This window comes from Uloborus diversus, chromosome 1, assembly GCF_026930045.1.
Source record: "Uloborus diversus isolate 005 chromosome 1, Udiv.v.3.1, whole genome shotgun sequence".
Taxonomy (NCBI): Eukaryota; Metazoa; Arthropoda; class Arachnida; order Araneae; family Uloboridae; genus Uloborus; species Uloborus diversus.
This window is the reverse complement of record NC_072731.1, coordinates 128,629,074-128,643,595: the sequence shown is the minus strand read 5'-3', so window position 1 is coordinate 128,643,595 and position 14,522 is coordinate 128,629,074. Positions and strand designations below refer to the sequence as shown.

The 14,522-nt window shown below is 33.6% G+C and overlaps 1 protein-coding gene across 2 annotated transcripts in view; it reads right to left on the bottom strand.

Annotated features, from left to right (window-relative positions):
• Nucleotides 1–4,070: 4,070 nt before the first annotated feature.
• LOC129232091 (heterogeneous nuclear ribonucleoprotein R-like) overlaps nt 4,071–14,522 on the bottom strand; it is a gene marked incomplete at its 3' end in the record, with an annotated part of 69,651 nt that continues 59,199 nt past the window's right edge. For both annotated transcript variants that reach the window (XM_054866329.1, XM_054866336.1), the window contains 1 exon segment: nt 4,071–6,101. In XM_054866329.1, the coding sequence (XP_054722304.1) occupies nt 5,694–6,101 (408 nt within the window).

The window sequence follows — 14,522 nt, the reverse complement described above, 5'->3', positions numbered from 1 at the left end:
GTCTTTAAGTAAATTGTAATTCTTTCTCAAGCTTTAAAACCAATTAATGCGATGAATGGATGTGCTGTTTCTGCTAAATCTGCTGATGAAAATCAATAAGACTTTCTACTTTTTCTTGTCAATCTTTCAAACTGAAAATAAGCTGGGGTGAAAATAAATGGTGCAAAATCACCATACGTTTGCAAGACAGACTGAGGCAGTGTGTGACAGTGACCGCTCTGTGCTTCCACCTTAATTCACAATTTGAAGCAAGGTTAAAAACTGCTGATTTTCAGGAAGACTATTTTCCAATGTAGATTCATATATAACTGCAGGAAATAGCATGCAGTCATTTCGAAGAACAATTTCTTTCCGGTCCACACCGCCGAGGCAGTCGGACATTAGTCACATAATTCCTCCACAGCTGCCTGAGGAGTTAGGGCAAAAATTACATTTTGTGAATCATTGGTTCATTAGCAATGATTTATATTACATCAGTCCCATTTTAGGAAATTAGAATTTTCCTATCTGTGTGTGATTAGAAAAGTTATTGCACTCGTGAGCCCACGAATGCCAACGGCTACAATTATATTTGGACATTCAGTGATCACAGGCTTTCTACAACTACCACATGAAAAAACTCATTTCAGAGGTCCAATACAGCACCCCTTGTAAAGAACATTACCAATATGAGGAAAAAATGTAATAAAATTCTAAATCTGTCATATCATATAAAATAAAACTTTAGTAACATTGGGTATAACATGTAACATAATTCATTTCAAATAAGATTTTATCCACGTAACAAAGATAAAAAGAACATTAAACCGGGCATATCAACAACACTAACTTTCACTAAGTCTAAAAGTCACCGTTTTTGCTTCAAACCTTCCAAAAAGGCTAAAACTACTACTCCCAACAATTTAGGTAGGAGACAAGCTCAATTTCAATATCGGTTACACAAAAATATTTACAAAAACGTTTTCACTGTGCCTAATCTTAGATTCATCCAACAGGTAGAATATAAGAGGGTGGCCCAGAACAACCTTTTACTTCAAACAGGATGTAACACAACTGGTCTCCATTTTCCCTCCTTCAAATGGGAAAAAAAATATTCAGTGGTCTTTGTTTCAGGAATTGAGATACTTTCTCTGTTTTATACACACCTAACGATCAAGTTTTTATCCTAATCAGTCACCCTTTGCCATTTTCCCACTAAATTTATTTCCCCATTAAGTTCAAATTATATAGCAAAGTAGATTTTTTTTTAACATGACAATGTTTATTTTCAAAGTGCCTGGCATATTTCAAACTTCCCATAAACAGTAAATCATGCTGTCCAAGCAGATTGCATTTTTACCTCTTGTTTGCAACAAGAGTATGTAGTTCAGAACTCCTGACAATGAATGACTGAACATGAAGAGAAGGTTGTTCTGGATTTCTAACAGATAACTATAGAACAGGGAATAAAAACATAAAAAATCCCTTTAGAAGGAACAAGTGTAAGAAACATCCCAATGTCTCGGTGCGACTAGAAACAGATGACTGCCAATGTGGGAATGGGCTTAAATATCAACTCTTTCACAATGTAAATGCCCAATGGCAGTTCAGAATCAAAAACATATATCAACTATATTTCTCACAAGCAATGATTGCGGAAAATAAAATATGTCACTATACGAAGTCCATGTGCACAACAGGAACACTAAATTGTTTTTCTGTAAGCCATACGGGGGTTTGTGAAACAATTTTGAATGACCCAAAAATCTGTTAATTCTTCATTGAAAAATCAGGTTCAATTTTTGCAGAGATTTTTTTTTGAAAAGGACAACAAAAAGAATCTAGAAATTGCATCAAAATAAATTTCAACCAAGTTTTAGTGAAATAAATTAAAAGTTAGCTCACCATCCACCCTTTCAGTATGCATTTCAGCTGACAAATTTAAGTTTGACACCCCTAATATCCTTTATAGTGCTCTTCCTTATGCTAAGATTATCCTGGAAGTAAATTATCTATTGAAAGATGAAAAAAAAAAACATCTGTCACTCAGACATAAAAAGTATAACTTGGATTGTTTCAAGGACTTTTTCAAGCAACAAAATTTTAGAATCTTTACTCATGGATTGCAAAATGAATCTATATATTTATAATTTTACATAAGCTTCAACTTTCATAACCAAAGGTTGCTCATGTATTTTCTTTCAAAACTCACTTTAGCACATTAACTAATTCATAGTAATTAAACTTTGAAGCACCATTGAAGAAAGAAAACATTTCCCTCTGTGTAGACAGTAGAAATAATTTTATGCAAAACTTGGGAAAGGGAAGGGGTCGTCAGAATGCTAGCAAGTTTTTATCCAGTTCAAAGCAATGTGAGATGGTGAAAGTAAATAGCAAAATAAGTCATACCAAGTCTCCCTGATAATTATCATTAACTAAAGAGTAAGAGTGAAAAAAAAAAACCCTATTAACATATGTTGATGGGATAATCTAACATGACTAATCAAGCAAGAGATATATGCAATGATTACCAGGATAAATACAGTTGATATAGTTTCCAAAGTTCACCATAAAAGTTCAATTTCGTCATCTTATGGCTGGGCAGCAAAACGGATAATAAACGTTAAGAATTTTATGACAGGGGAAAAAAGCTGCATTATGCTTACTTACACAAAAATAGCATTTGATAAAATTTAATTCACTCAGCAGATTGTGAATTTCGCTATCTTACAAATTGATAAAATATTTAGATTTGGAGAAATTGAATTTACAATTGTTTCTTAAAATTTTCATTCAAATGATTTTGATTTTCAGTGTATCAAGAATACTTTTGGCAATTTCTTTAATCAAATAAAAGATACTTTTTTTCCTTCAAATATTAGTTTAGAACAAAATGTATATTCCTTCAAAATGCATATAACATGAACATTTTTTCATTGTATGCCAATATATTATGTTCAACAATATGGGCTTATATGATTTGTAAAAGTCATTTAGTATACATAAATGACAAATTATGTAGTAGAATTCGGTCAAGGAAAGAAGCTCAAAGGAATCTACAACATAGTTTGTCGACTCAACATGTATGTAGATTAATGATTGATGATTTTTACTTTAAAATTGTGAAAGCCACAAATTTAACAGACAAATTAATAATTTTGCATTGAAGTTTTGAATTCATCATCAATAAAATTAAATACACATGATACAGCAGCTTTCTTTTACAAACAGTATTAGTGAAGTGTATTAAGCATAACTAGAAAAATAGCAGATGAATAAAAAAATTACACGAGGTTCCACAAAATTTAATCTTCTATGGAAAATAAGAGTCTGGAAAGATTTTGAAACTAAACAAGGACTTAATAAATAATTTTCTTGAAATATTATTGCACTAAAAACAAAACTTTCAAAACCGCAATTCATAGTCAGCTATTTTAACCCATTATATCTAAAGACATTTTAGTTTGAATCAATTTCTGTTCTATGGATTTATGTATGACTGATGAGATTGAATTCTTTAAAGATTTTCCTTGCTATTATTAATTGGATAAAAAACACTTTTTACAGATAGCTCTTTAGATGATATAAGAGCCTACAAATCCATTTTTCAAAATTACTGCTATGCGCAATTGCAAAAAGTAGTCATTAAATTGGTTAAAGGAAATGGAAAATAATCTTTTTTGATTTTTTTATCTGAAAGCCCCACATCATTTGCCACAGACAAAGGAATTAGAAATAAAGAGAAATATGTACAGCAGGGTTGATTGGATGTTCGATTACTTGCAAATCAGAAATGAGACGGTACACTTCTCCAAATAATCTATCACAGTAACTGGCAGTGACGCTGGTTTACTTCAGGATCAACCAATCGTATCACACCCTCGGCAAATATGAAACCAAAGCGAAGAACAGGATATAGTATTGCTATGCCATTGATCTAGCAGGCCAAAAATCTCAAACAATTATAAAGTAAGTATTTTAGAGGTGTTGAGTATTTAAGAATAACCTTTTATACCAAAAAATGACAATTTTATGAACAATTCATTTTGTAATGGGAGGCCATATATAACCGGAAACCCCCCCCCCCCCCCAAAAAAAAAAAACCATGCTATTAACCATAAAATGACCTTTGTTTAACTTGTTGCACATAATAGCAACAATAAAAAAGAATACCAGTGTAATGAAATATTTCCTAATACCCAGTTAACAGATGAAATGACAAATATTAAGCATTACAATTTTTTGATGAATTTTTACTAAAGGCATGTAAAGTTTTAATCATACAAAAAGGGACTAACTGCCTCTGAACTTTTAGTATTTTCTTTCATGAAGGATTCTTAAGTTTTGGAAATAAAGTTCAATTTATTCTTCTTTTATGTTTCAAGAATATAAGAAAATTAGATTTAATAAAAGGAGATTTCTCAGGACTGATAGATCAATGACACTGAGATGCAGAAAGTAAACTTAAAATATTTTTTTTTTTAAAGAAAATAAATCCTTAGAAGTAGATTCTAGTTTATTGTATCAACTTTTACTTAAAAGGGATATTTTAAGTATTAAGAAGTATTTTAAAAATGTGTAAAACAAACAATGCATATATCCCGAAAACTTAACAACTCCTATACACCAGACGAAGACGTAACAGGGAACAATGTCTCTCCAAAATGTCAACAAGTAAACAGGATGCCATCAGATAAAGCCCACAGGTTAAAAAGGCAAGAGATTTTGAAGGCAGCCATTTCCTTTAGTGAACACAAAAATTTATACATCGCGAAGTGAACAGAAGGCGGCCATCACAATCCCTTGGAGCAATTTGTTTGATTTCACAAGAGAGGGATGGCAACTCGGAACATGCTATCGAGTTGAAATAAAAATTCTTCCCTAAAACTCAATATGTAAGAAATACCATGGAAACCCAATTTAAATGATCATTCCAAAAGCAATCGCACATATTTGTCAAATAGAACTTTTCCAAAAAAGTGCTTACATTTTCAACTTATAAACAGACTTAAAAATAATAAATTTAACTTTTGGCATTAAAATTTAAATTTTCAGCTGCAACCTACGAGGTCTCTGAAATTACTAATACATTTCTCAAAAACATATTTTCTGATTCTTTATGTTAGACTCCAATGATCATTTTAAATTTCATTGCGAAAAATCAAATGCCAGAAAAAACTTGATATACATATATTCATTAAGCAATACTGATTTTCTCAGTCAATGAACTACATTGCATATTTTCAATTCAAATTTTAAAAGGGGGGAAAAATAAAGCAGACTTCAAATTTCAGTGTGTCTTTTACTATGCATTAAAAGCAGATATCAATGCAAGCTTTAAAAAATGCAAATTAATTTAAAAAATTTTTGTTGCCATGAAACAATCAAAAAACTGGGATTAGACTGCAAACTAATCTATAGAAGTCGACAAGAGTACTATTCCAAAGCTTGATTTCTCATCAGTCCATCTGGCAATTGTTTCTTCCCATCGAGACGGGGAGTGGTAAAACTCAAGACAAGAAAAAAAAAAGAAAAAGTAACGAACATTACATTTGAACGGTCCGTGTCTAAGTCCACGCACAGAGGACCTTTCAGAACAAAAAACGAGAGCTTGGAAGAATACCTGACGAAAACACAAGAGACAAACAAACGAGAAACATAGCATGAAGAACAGAAACGAGAAGAAAACACCGGGTGGATATGGAGGATGGGGCCTAGCCCCACTGCTGTCCGTAGGAGTCCTGGTACCAGTGGGCGGGATGATTGCCCTGCCCTCGCCGAAATCCGTTGTAGCCTCCAGAGGAGTTGAGCGGCTGCTGGGCGATGGGGTGACTACCCCACTGACCACCGCCTCCGGCACTGTTTTGGAAGCGCCGCTTGGTGGCGTCGGCCGCCCCTCCCTGGTGGTGCGGGGGTGGGGCATCGAACTTCCGCTTACCGACCAGGCTTCCCCGAGGGGGCAGGGGGGGACCACCCAGGTGGGGGAGGGGCGGCACCCCAGGGGGCAGGGGGGGCCCACGGCCTCGGCCGAGGGGGGGCACGGGCGGGCCCCGAGCACCCCCACGGGGGGTCAGGGGCCCCGAGGCCCCGCGCCCACGGGGAATACCACGGCCAGCACGACCCTGAAACAAACACAGATGCCATGAGCATAACATGGTAACAATAATACTTCAAGAGAGGGCATCTTCATACAGGTCATGCTCAAGTAGAGTGTCCGCTTAAACCGGGCATTTCATGGCATCAGCGGTTGATGCAGTGGGCGAGAATGTTTTCACATACCATCAGCCTGCCGGTAATCTATTAAAACACTTCTACAGTTGGGGCAAACCTAACCTGGCAGCATTGTGAAGGCTACACAGATCCTAATCATTGCAGCATTCTGCCGTGTGCAGGTAAAAGGCAGTAACTGCAAATTTCATTTTTGTCATCTAGTGCACATTATCTTTATTGTACGAACTCGCTTATTTGGTTTCCGCTGAAAAGAAGGCGCGAAAAAAACGTCTAATTCCAACTTTTTCCTATTATTAGTATTGAATCCACCACACATTTCTTTATATATATCAAAAATTAATTTCTGCAGATACTGCCATTTAACTGCACATGACAGCGACGCTAAGTTACATTGGCCCCAACTATAGTTTGCCACTGGTGAGCACGAGGAAACCAGTCGCTCTATTCGAGCACAACCTTAGAAGAAATGCAAATGTAAAATTTTAAGTCTATAAATAAGTTAACAAGCACAAAAATCTACTGATGAGTTACATATAAAATCGTACCCCAAAGGTACAGTCAGAACTAGAAAGAATAAAATTTTCAGAATCTCAAATCAAAACATCTTTTTGACATGGTATTTTTTTAGGCAGCCTAAAATTACTTAGTCGACGGGTAACCAAGTAGAATCACCTTCAAGAAAATAATTTGTTTGAATCAAGATGCCGAAAAATGAAATGATTGGTTGAAATGGTACTTTCAGTTTTCATTTGGCAGATCAGGAGGTCATCACTTTTACAATTTTATGCAACAGTAGTACCAAAATTTCATGAACTAAAATTTTGTAATGTATTGGACCAATCTGCAATGTAAAAACTGCTCAATAAACTAACCGTAGTTAATTAGGCCTCAAAACTGGCAATTTATTAGAAATTTCTCTTATAAAAATTTAAGAAAAATACTTGGTACTGAGTTCCAACAGCAAAATTTTGATTACTGTTGTCTGAGGAAAAAATGTTTTTAGTAAAAGTGTCGTTTCACTATGGAGTTCTCGAGGTTAATCATATTAAAACTCTAAATATCCTTAAATTAAACTATGGATTTTATTCTTCATTTAAAAAGTAAATAGTTTATTTGTTTGATTGAGGCTATCTTTACTGATAATAAAGCTGAAAGTCTCTTTGTCTGTCAGGATCTCTGTGACGCGCATAGCGCTTATACTGTTCGGCCAATTTTTATGAAATTTGGCACAGAATTAGCTTGTAGCATGAGAGTGTGCACCTTGAAGCAATTTTTTGAAAATTCGATTTTGTTCTTTTTCTATTCCAATTTTAAGAACATTTTCCTGGGCAAAATTATTATAAGATGGACAAGTAAATTACAAAGTTATCATAATGTGGAACCCTAACATGGGCTAACCAATTGGCGAGAAATTCATCATACATTATTTGTAAACATACAGGTGAACCAAAAGACCTTTTAATATTCTACTATGGGCAAAGTCGTGCGGGTGCCACTAGTTAAAAGTAAAGGGAAAAGCGAAACCTTAGACAAGTCTCTGGAGAAGAAATGTCTTATCTTTGGAAAACTGCTATTTTAAAAAACAAAAAACAGTACATAATATTATTCGGATGCTCAGATTATCCTTGATGAAATCTCTAAAACTGAACAGAAAAGCTGATGCTATAACAAAAATTATAGCATGCATTTAACAAAAGTTTATGACAACTTTGGTTATGATTTAATTTGAATCAGCAATCTAAATTATTTGAAAAGATAATTCTTAGACAAGGATACTGATGATTTAACTGAGTACTTCTTTGAAACATGAGATTTGATCATCCTGTGCACTTACATTGAGGGCAATAGGTGAGCACAGAGTGTTTGTACATATATTTAGGGCACCTACAGCGTAAAGTAGATTTTAAACCACTAGAACGCAATCGGAAGTGATATACTAAACTATGGTTCGTACACAAAATTGGGAATTTTCAAGGGGTATTCAAGGATTTTTTTTTTTGAACGCAATAAAAGCTTCAAAATCTATTATTAATAGCTCAGGCAGTAAGGATCAGATCAAAAAATAATAATAAATGTGTGACATTGAAAAAAAAAAAGACTTATAGCCATAAGTAATTTAAAGAACTTCATTAATAAGACCAAAATCTGTTTCAAAATTTTGCTGTTTGCTGTGATGGCTCTATCAACAAAAAAAAAAACAATGAAATGTTTTTCCAAAGCTCACTTGATCTCTAAGAGCCATGAGTTTTAGTTGTAAAATTTTGGCATCTAATACATCGTTTTTAGCTACATGCAGTTCAAGTGTGCCACTACTTGAAGTTACAGATAGGGAAAATAATGATTGCCATGGTCAATTATTTAATAACTTAAAAAATAAACAAACTTAAAACAAACATTAAAACTAACGCATTTAAGGTAGCATATGTTCTAATAGTTTCCAACTTTTAATATAATTGAAAAATTTACAAGATGCAAAAAGATTGAAATCTCAAATTTTGCATCACAAAGCACAAGCTCAATATGCTAATTTCCAAAAAAAAAAAAATGTTATTAAATGAGTTACTGATTGAAAATTGATCTCTTAAAAAAGCCAATTCCTACAATTCACTAAATTTGATACCGGTTTTTGAAATTTAAAAAAAGTTTCAAAATAAATTATCTGATTTTTCTTTTTTAAAGATCGGATTTTCGGAATATACAACTAAAATCGGGAACTGTTCGAAAACTACAGCAAAAAACATGATGCATTTTTTATTGGATCTTTTAACATTTTTCAAGGTTTTAAAGGTTCTTTAAAAGTGTACAATAATATCCATGCTGTGGCCAAGATTCGAACATAGGCACTTGGCCTGAAAGTCTTGTGATCTACAACCTTAGACACTAAATGGCCGATTTAGTTAGAATCAGTTACTTAACATTACATTGAATTAATAACTAACTAAAAACAATTTTAAACCATAATGTAGAAAATGTTTGAAACTTCAAATTTTTTTGTTGTTATTTTACACTACCTTAATAATGAACACGCTGAACTGAAATTTTGGAAGATAAAAATTTATTTAAATAGCTTAAATGGCCTTTTTTTCATTAGTGTTAATGACCTGCTGTGGGGTAAAGCGATCATAATGTTAAAAAAATTGATCTAAAATAAGCATAAATAACCATAATTTTTTTAATGCTCAACAAACAAGTTTTTTTGAAGAAAATAACTAAATTTAAATAATTACAAATTTTTTATGGTCAACTATGGTCAAAAACTGGTTTATCCAGAATTCAATCCTGGGTCATTAAATGTCAAATCAACCCAAAAAATGAGATTTTGACACCTATAGTATCGGATTTTGATGAAACTTGGCCTGATTGTTCCTTTTATAGATTTAACAAAGAATGCAAAATTTTTTTGCTCTATCTCAAGCTGTTTAGATTTTACAATAAATTGGAAAGTGTGGTTGCAGAAAAAATGCTACATGATTTTTTTCAAATATTATAGGATTAAAAACATGCTTTAATTCAATTAATATAGTATATCAAAGGTAAGCTCAGTAGTATTGAATCCATTTTTACCTTACAAACAGTACATGTTTACTAAACTCAATATTAACCTGATTCCGACTCATAAGAGAAGATTGAATGATTTTATACTAAGGATACATGTTAAGCCTAACCTATGACCACTTTACCCCATCTTACTTAAGTTGCTCTAAAATATTATCTAAAATGAATCCAGCTTAGATGTTTATGCAGACATTTTCTTGAGACATCAGAGAAGCTGCCTGCACAACCAATTTGCTAAAAATTGTAATAAGCAAAGTTTCACAAAGACGTTAAAAGAGGTTTTAAATGTTTCATAACTAAACAAAAAAAAAAAATTTTCACAAAAAAAAGTATTGTTAGAATAAAATTTGTAGTTAAAAACTTAATTCCTAACTGTTAAAATTTAAAATAAAAAAATTACCCTCATTCTTTCATTTATCTCGAATTTAAAGCTTTTTATTTGATTTATGACCACTTTACCCCAGTGACAACTTTGCCTCACCAGACCCTAATGAGATTTTGAACCACCTATTCTTCTACCCCAGAACAGCAATACTAAAACTGACGAAAGTTTCAAAAGTTTTTTCCTCCCATGGTGTAAATAAAAGAACAGGCTACAAAATTGTGAGTAGTTTCAGTACCTCACTTTGTTCTTTTTGAACTGGTGACATAATAGATAATGCAGAAAGTTGCATTTTCAATAAAGCAAATATATATTTAAGAACATTTGCTTAATCTATCGCAAATGTACTTGAAGCATCTTAACTGCAAAAGCTAACTCTAGCACAACACAACTGATCAATAACAAATTAATTTTCATTCTAATGCTTGGGGCCTGCTTGAGCAAACTTTCTGCATTATGTTTCAGAGTAAAATTTTCTCAGTTTATATTACATGTAACATTATCTATTCTTTGCTGTTGTAGTAACACAATTTATATAAAATGTATGCAACAAACTATTTCCATTTTTTAAAGTTTCAGGATTACATTTCTTTTTGAAAAAAAAAAGTTAAAAAAAATAAAAACACAACAAAGAAAAGACAAGGCAACAGAGCACACGAAAAGCACACCAGAAATAGAAGAAAAAAAAAGAAGATACCATATCCGAGCAATCCTATTTTTTAATTTTCTTGGTCTTAGGAAGGTTAGAAACATCCTTTTGTTTAAAGGTTAGGCAGTTAGAAGGCACTTATCAAATGAGGGCAGTGGCAGCAAAGCACAATGAGAACATTAGATGAGCAAAAAGTCACAGTCAAATAGGAAAAGAGGTAATGGAAAGAAAATATCAATCTGGATACTGGCATCAACATGTGTTAGTTGGAACACTGGCCCACCGATGTCCCTATTAAAAAAAAAATCCTGTCTGTGTTTGACAATCATGTGAAATTTTTGCAAAATATACTTATAGTAGCTTTTGCGTTAAACTTGGTAGTTAGGTTTTTTTTTCTTCCTTTTTTTCTTTTCTTTCTTTCTTTTTTTTTTTTAAAAAAGAAATGCTGAGTGAAAAAATATCTATTGCAGAGTTTTCCATGCAAGTTGTACTGAATGGATTCGCATAAAACAAAATTCACTAAATTTAAATTCAAATTTTCAAAAAGCCTAGAGTAAAACATGAATTCTTTTCAAGTTGTCTTATTTTTTCACTCTAAATTTGCTTTGATTATCTTTCCATTTCATTTTTCTACTTCTCAGATTTTCATGTGCTTGATACTCATACTATAGGATTTGCAGATTTACAGCAAAAATGCAGAAAAGAATTCATTATAGGGACCAACAGCTGTTAAGAAATTTCATGCTGCAATCTCATAATTGAGCTCAACATGACTTCTGATGCCTTGCTTACACCACAAAAACATCTAGTTGAACCCTCCAACAGAGGCTGTTACTAAGAAAACATTTTATTATTTTTTGTTTGTAATTTAAACTACAAAATTTTCTGTTAAAATGAAACAAGCCTGATCAAACAAATGCAAATACTACCAAGAGTTAACTTGGTAAATGTTTCTATCATTTTAACATAATACAAATTTCAATGTCTATACATAATATAAATTACAAATCCATAAGTAGGACAGCAAGTGGACTTTCAATTTTAGAAAAAGATACCCTCTCTTTAGGGCAGAAGACTTGGGAGCATTTTGATAAATTGCTAGAAGTCTTGAAACATCTATCCTGAAACATAGGGAATTTAAAAATTGGACCAACAAAATACGCAGATAGTACGCATCAAAATGAGCAATCATAAATACTTGGCTCAAATCCATGTGCAAATATCCTGCAGAACAGGTTCAAAGTATGTTACAGAACCAGTAAAACAATTTGCTATCTACTTTTGCAGATATGTTAATTCTCAGGTATGGAGAAAGTGACATCAGAAGTAACTCATACCTTCCAGATGCACACACATTTTCAAATGATCTTAATGAAAGAAAACTTAATATAATCTCTTAAGGTATCCGCCTACCCTCAAAATGCCCATTTTCCGCAATTTTGACGAAATTTGTTTTTTGTCAGATTTAAATTTTTCACACTTTCTTCTTTCCAAAACTGTTTTTATTTAGCTTCTACGTGGATTAGAAAAAAAGTTACAGCGATTTTAGAAATGATTGTCGAGCATGAAATCAAACCGGAAGTGAGTTTCTGGACCGGAAGTTCCGTTATTTCTCGCTGTTTCTGTTTAGTTTTGCCTTTAAAATCCCAGTTTTTTCTATTTAATGTTTTTAATAGCTCATATAAAAGGTTTTTTTAACATTTAAAATATTAATTTTTCGTTATTTTTTGGTTAATTTGGCAACAGCTTGGTCCTATATGAGTCCTTGTTTACAAAGTTCATAGTTTGCGAATCTTATTTTGTTTTGGTGCTTTTTTAAAGAAATACATCGTATTTGAGAGATTTTATCTCCAAATTGAAAGGAAATAGCGGAAATAATGGGTCACAGGAAGAAATATCGCTCTACTAAGCGGAAATTTCATGGGAACAGACATACTAAAACAGTACCACGTTCTCAGACCAGCGCTGCAGAATCACTTGATGCAACTGCTAATACTTCGAAGTTGTTGAATGAGAGCATTTGCCTACCTGAGGATAAATGTATTGATGAGTTAACTGGATATCGAATTATATATATGCCACTATTAATTTCAGTAATATCTGAACTTTGTTGTCCAATGTGTTTCGCTGACAATCTTCTGCTTCAAGAAGACTCCAGATATGGATTGGGTTCTAATCTTGCAATAAGTTGCAAGAAATGCAGTTATAAGAAAGGATTCTGTTCCTCTTCAAAAAAGGACAATGCTTACGAACTGAACACTTTAGCAGTGTATGGGCTCCGGTTGATGGGAAAGGGTTATACTGCTGCCAAAAAGCTGTTTGCTGTAATGGACATTCCTTTCCTATCCAAGGCAACCTTTCGTAAGCATGAGCTTAAAATTCATCAAGCTGCCTCTGAAGCTGCTGAAGAGAGCATGATAACTGCTGCGAAGGAAATTAAAGATATGAAAGGCAGTAAAAAAGCTCATGTTGATTGTGGGGTGTCAATAGATGGTACATGGCAAAAGAGAGGTTATTCCTCTTTGAATGGCTGTGTGACATGCATATCTATCGACACCGGAAAAATTTTGGATATTGAGGCTCTGACGCTATATTGTAGACACTGCTCTCAAGGGAAAACCAGCGACATTTCACACGAATGCAGAAATCACACTGGATCTTCATCCAGCATGGAAACTGTTGGTGTGTACAGAATATTCGAACGCTCGATAGCATCCAGAAACTTGCGTTACACTGAATATTATGGCGACGGAGATTCGAAAGCTTTTGATAGTGTGAAGAACATATACAAGAAAACCTCCGTTGAAAAACTTGAATGTATAGGCCACATTCAAAAGAGGGTCGGAAGTAGACTTAGAAAACTAAAGAAGAACACAAAAGGTCTCGGGGGCAAGGGCAAACTAACGGATCGCTTTATCGATAGGTTACAAAACTACTATGGTATTGCGATCCGTAGTAACGTTGGAAATTTAGCAGCGATGCAACAAGCTGTGTTTGCTGCCTTTTATCACTGTTGCTCGGGCACAAAACGTTCAATGCACGGCCAATGTCCCGACGGCAAGGAGAGCTGGTGTCGAATTAAAAAGGCTGAAGCTTTAGGCAAACCAGTAAAAGAAAAATCTGTAGGACTTTCGCAAAGTATCATAAATACCATTAAACCAACGTTCATGAAACTATGTGATCAAGAACTTCTCAAGAAATGTCTTCATGGGAAAACCCAAAACGCAAACGAATCTCTCAATGGCGTTTTATGGAATTTGTTACCGAAAGAACATTTTGTGGAACAGAAAACTTTACAGTTGGGGGCTTCTTTAGCTACACTGCAGTTCAACGATGGAGCTAAAGGGCTTATTTCAGTGTTTTCAAAATTGAAAATTACACCAGGAGCATACGCCTTAACGGCTTTGGAGCAGTCGGACAAACAGAGGGTAAACGACTCAATCAGGCATTCTTTGCCCACAGCAAAACGACTACGAAAAAAATTGAGGGCATCAAGAAAGAACAAACTAATGAAAATAGAAGAAGAAGAGGGTGTAACTTATCAACCTGGGTCATTTTGAACAGTGTTGCCCCCTAAATAGTGACTGTCACTGTTAATACAAACTTTGATTCCGTTTTTCTCGAAACTTTATTTTGCGAAAAAACTCTCAACCATTTCTATGATAACTTAAAATCTAATCAAGAAATTTACTCCAAATTTTCACAGGTTGTTGAATATAATATTGA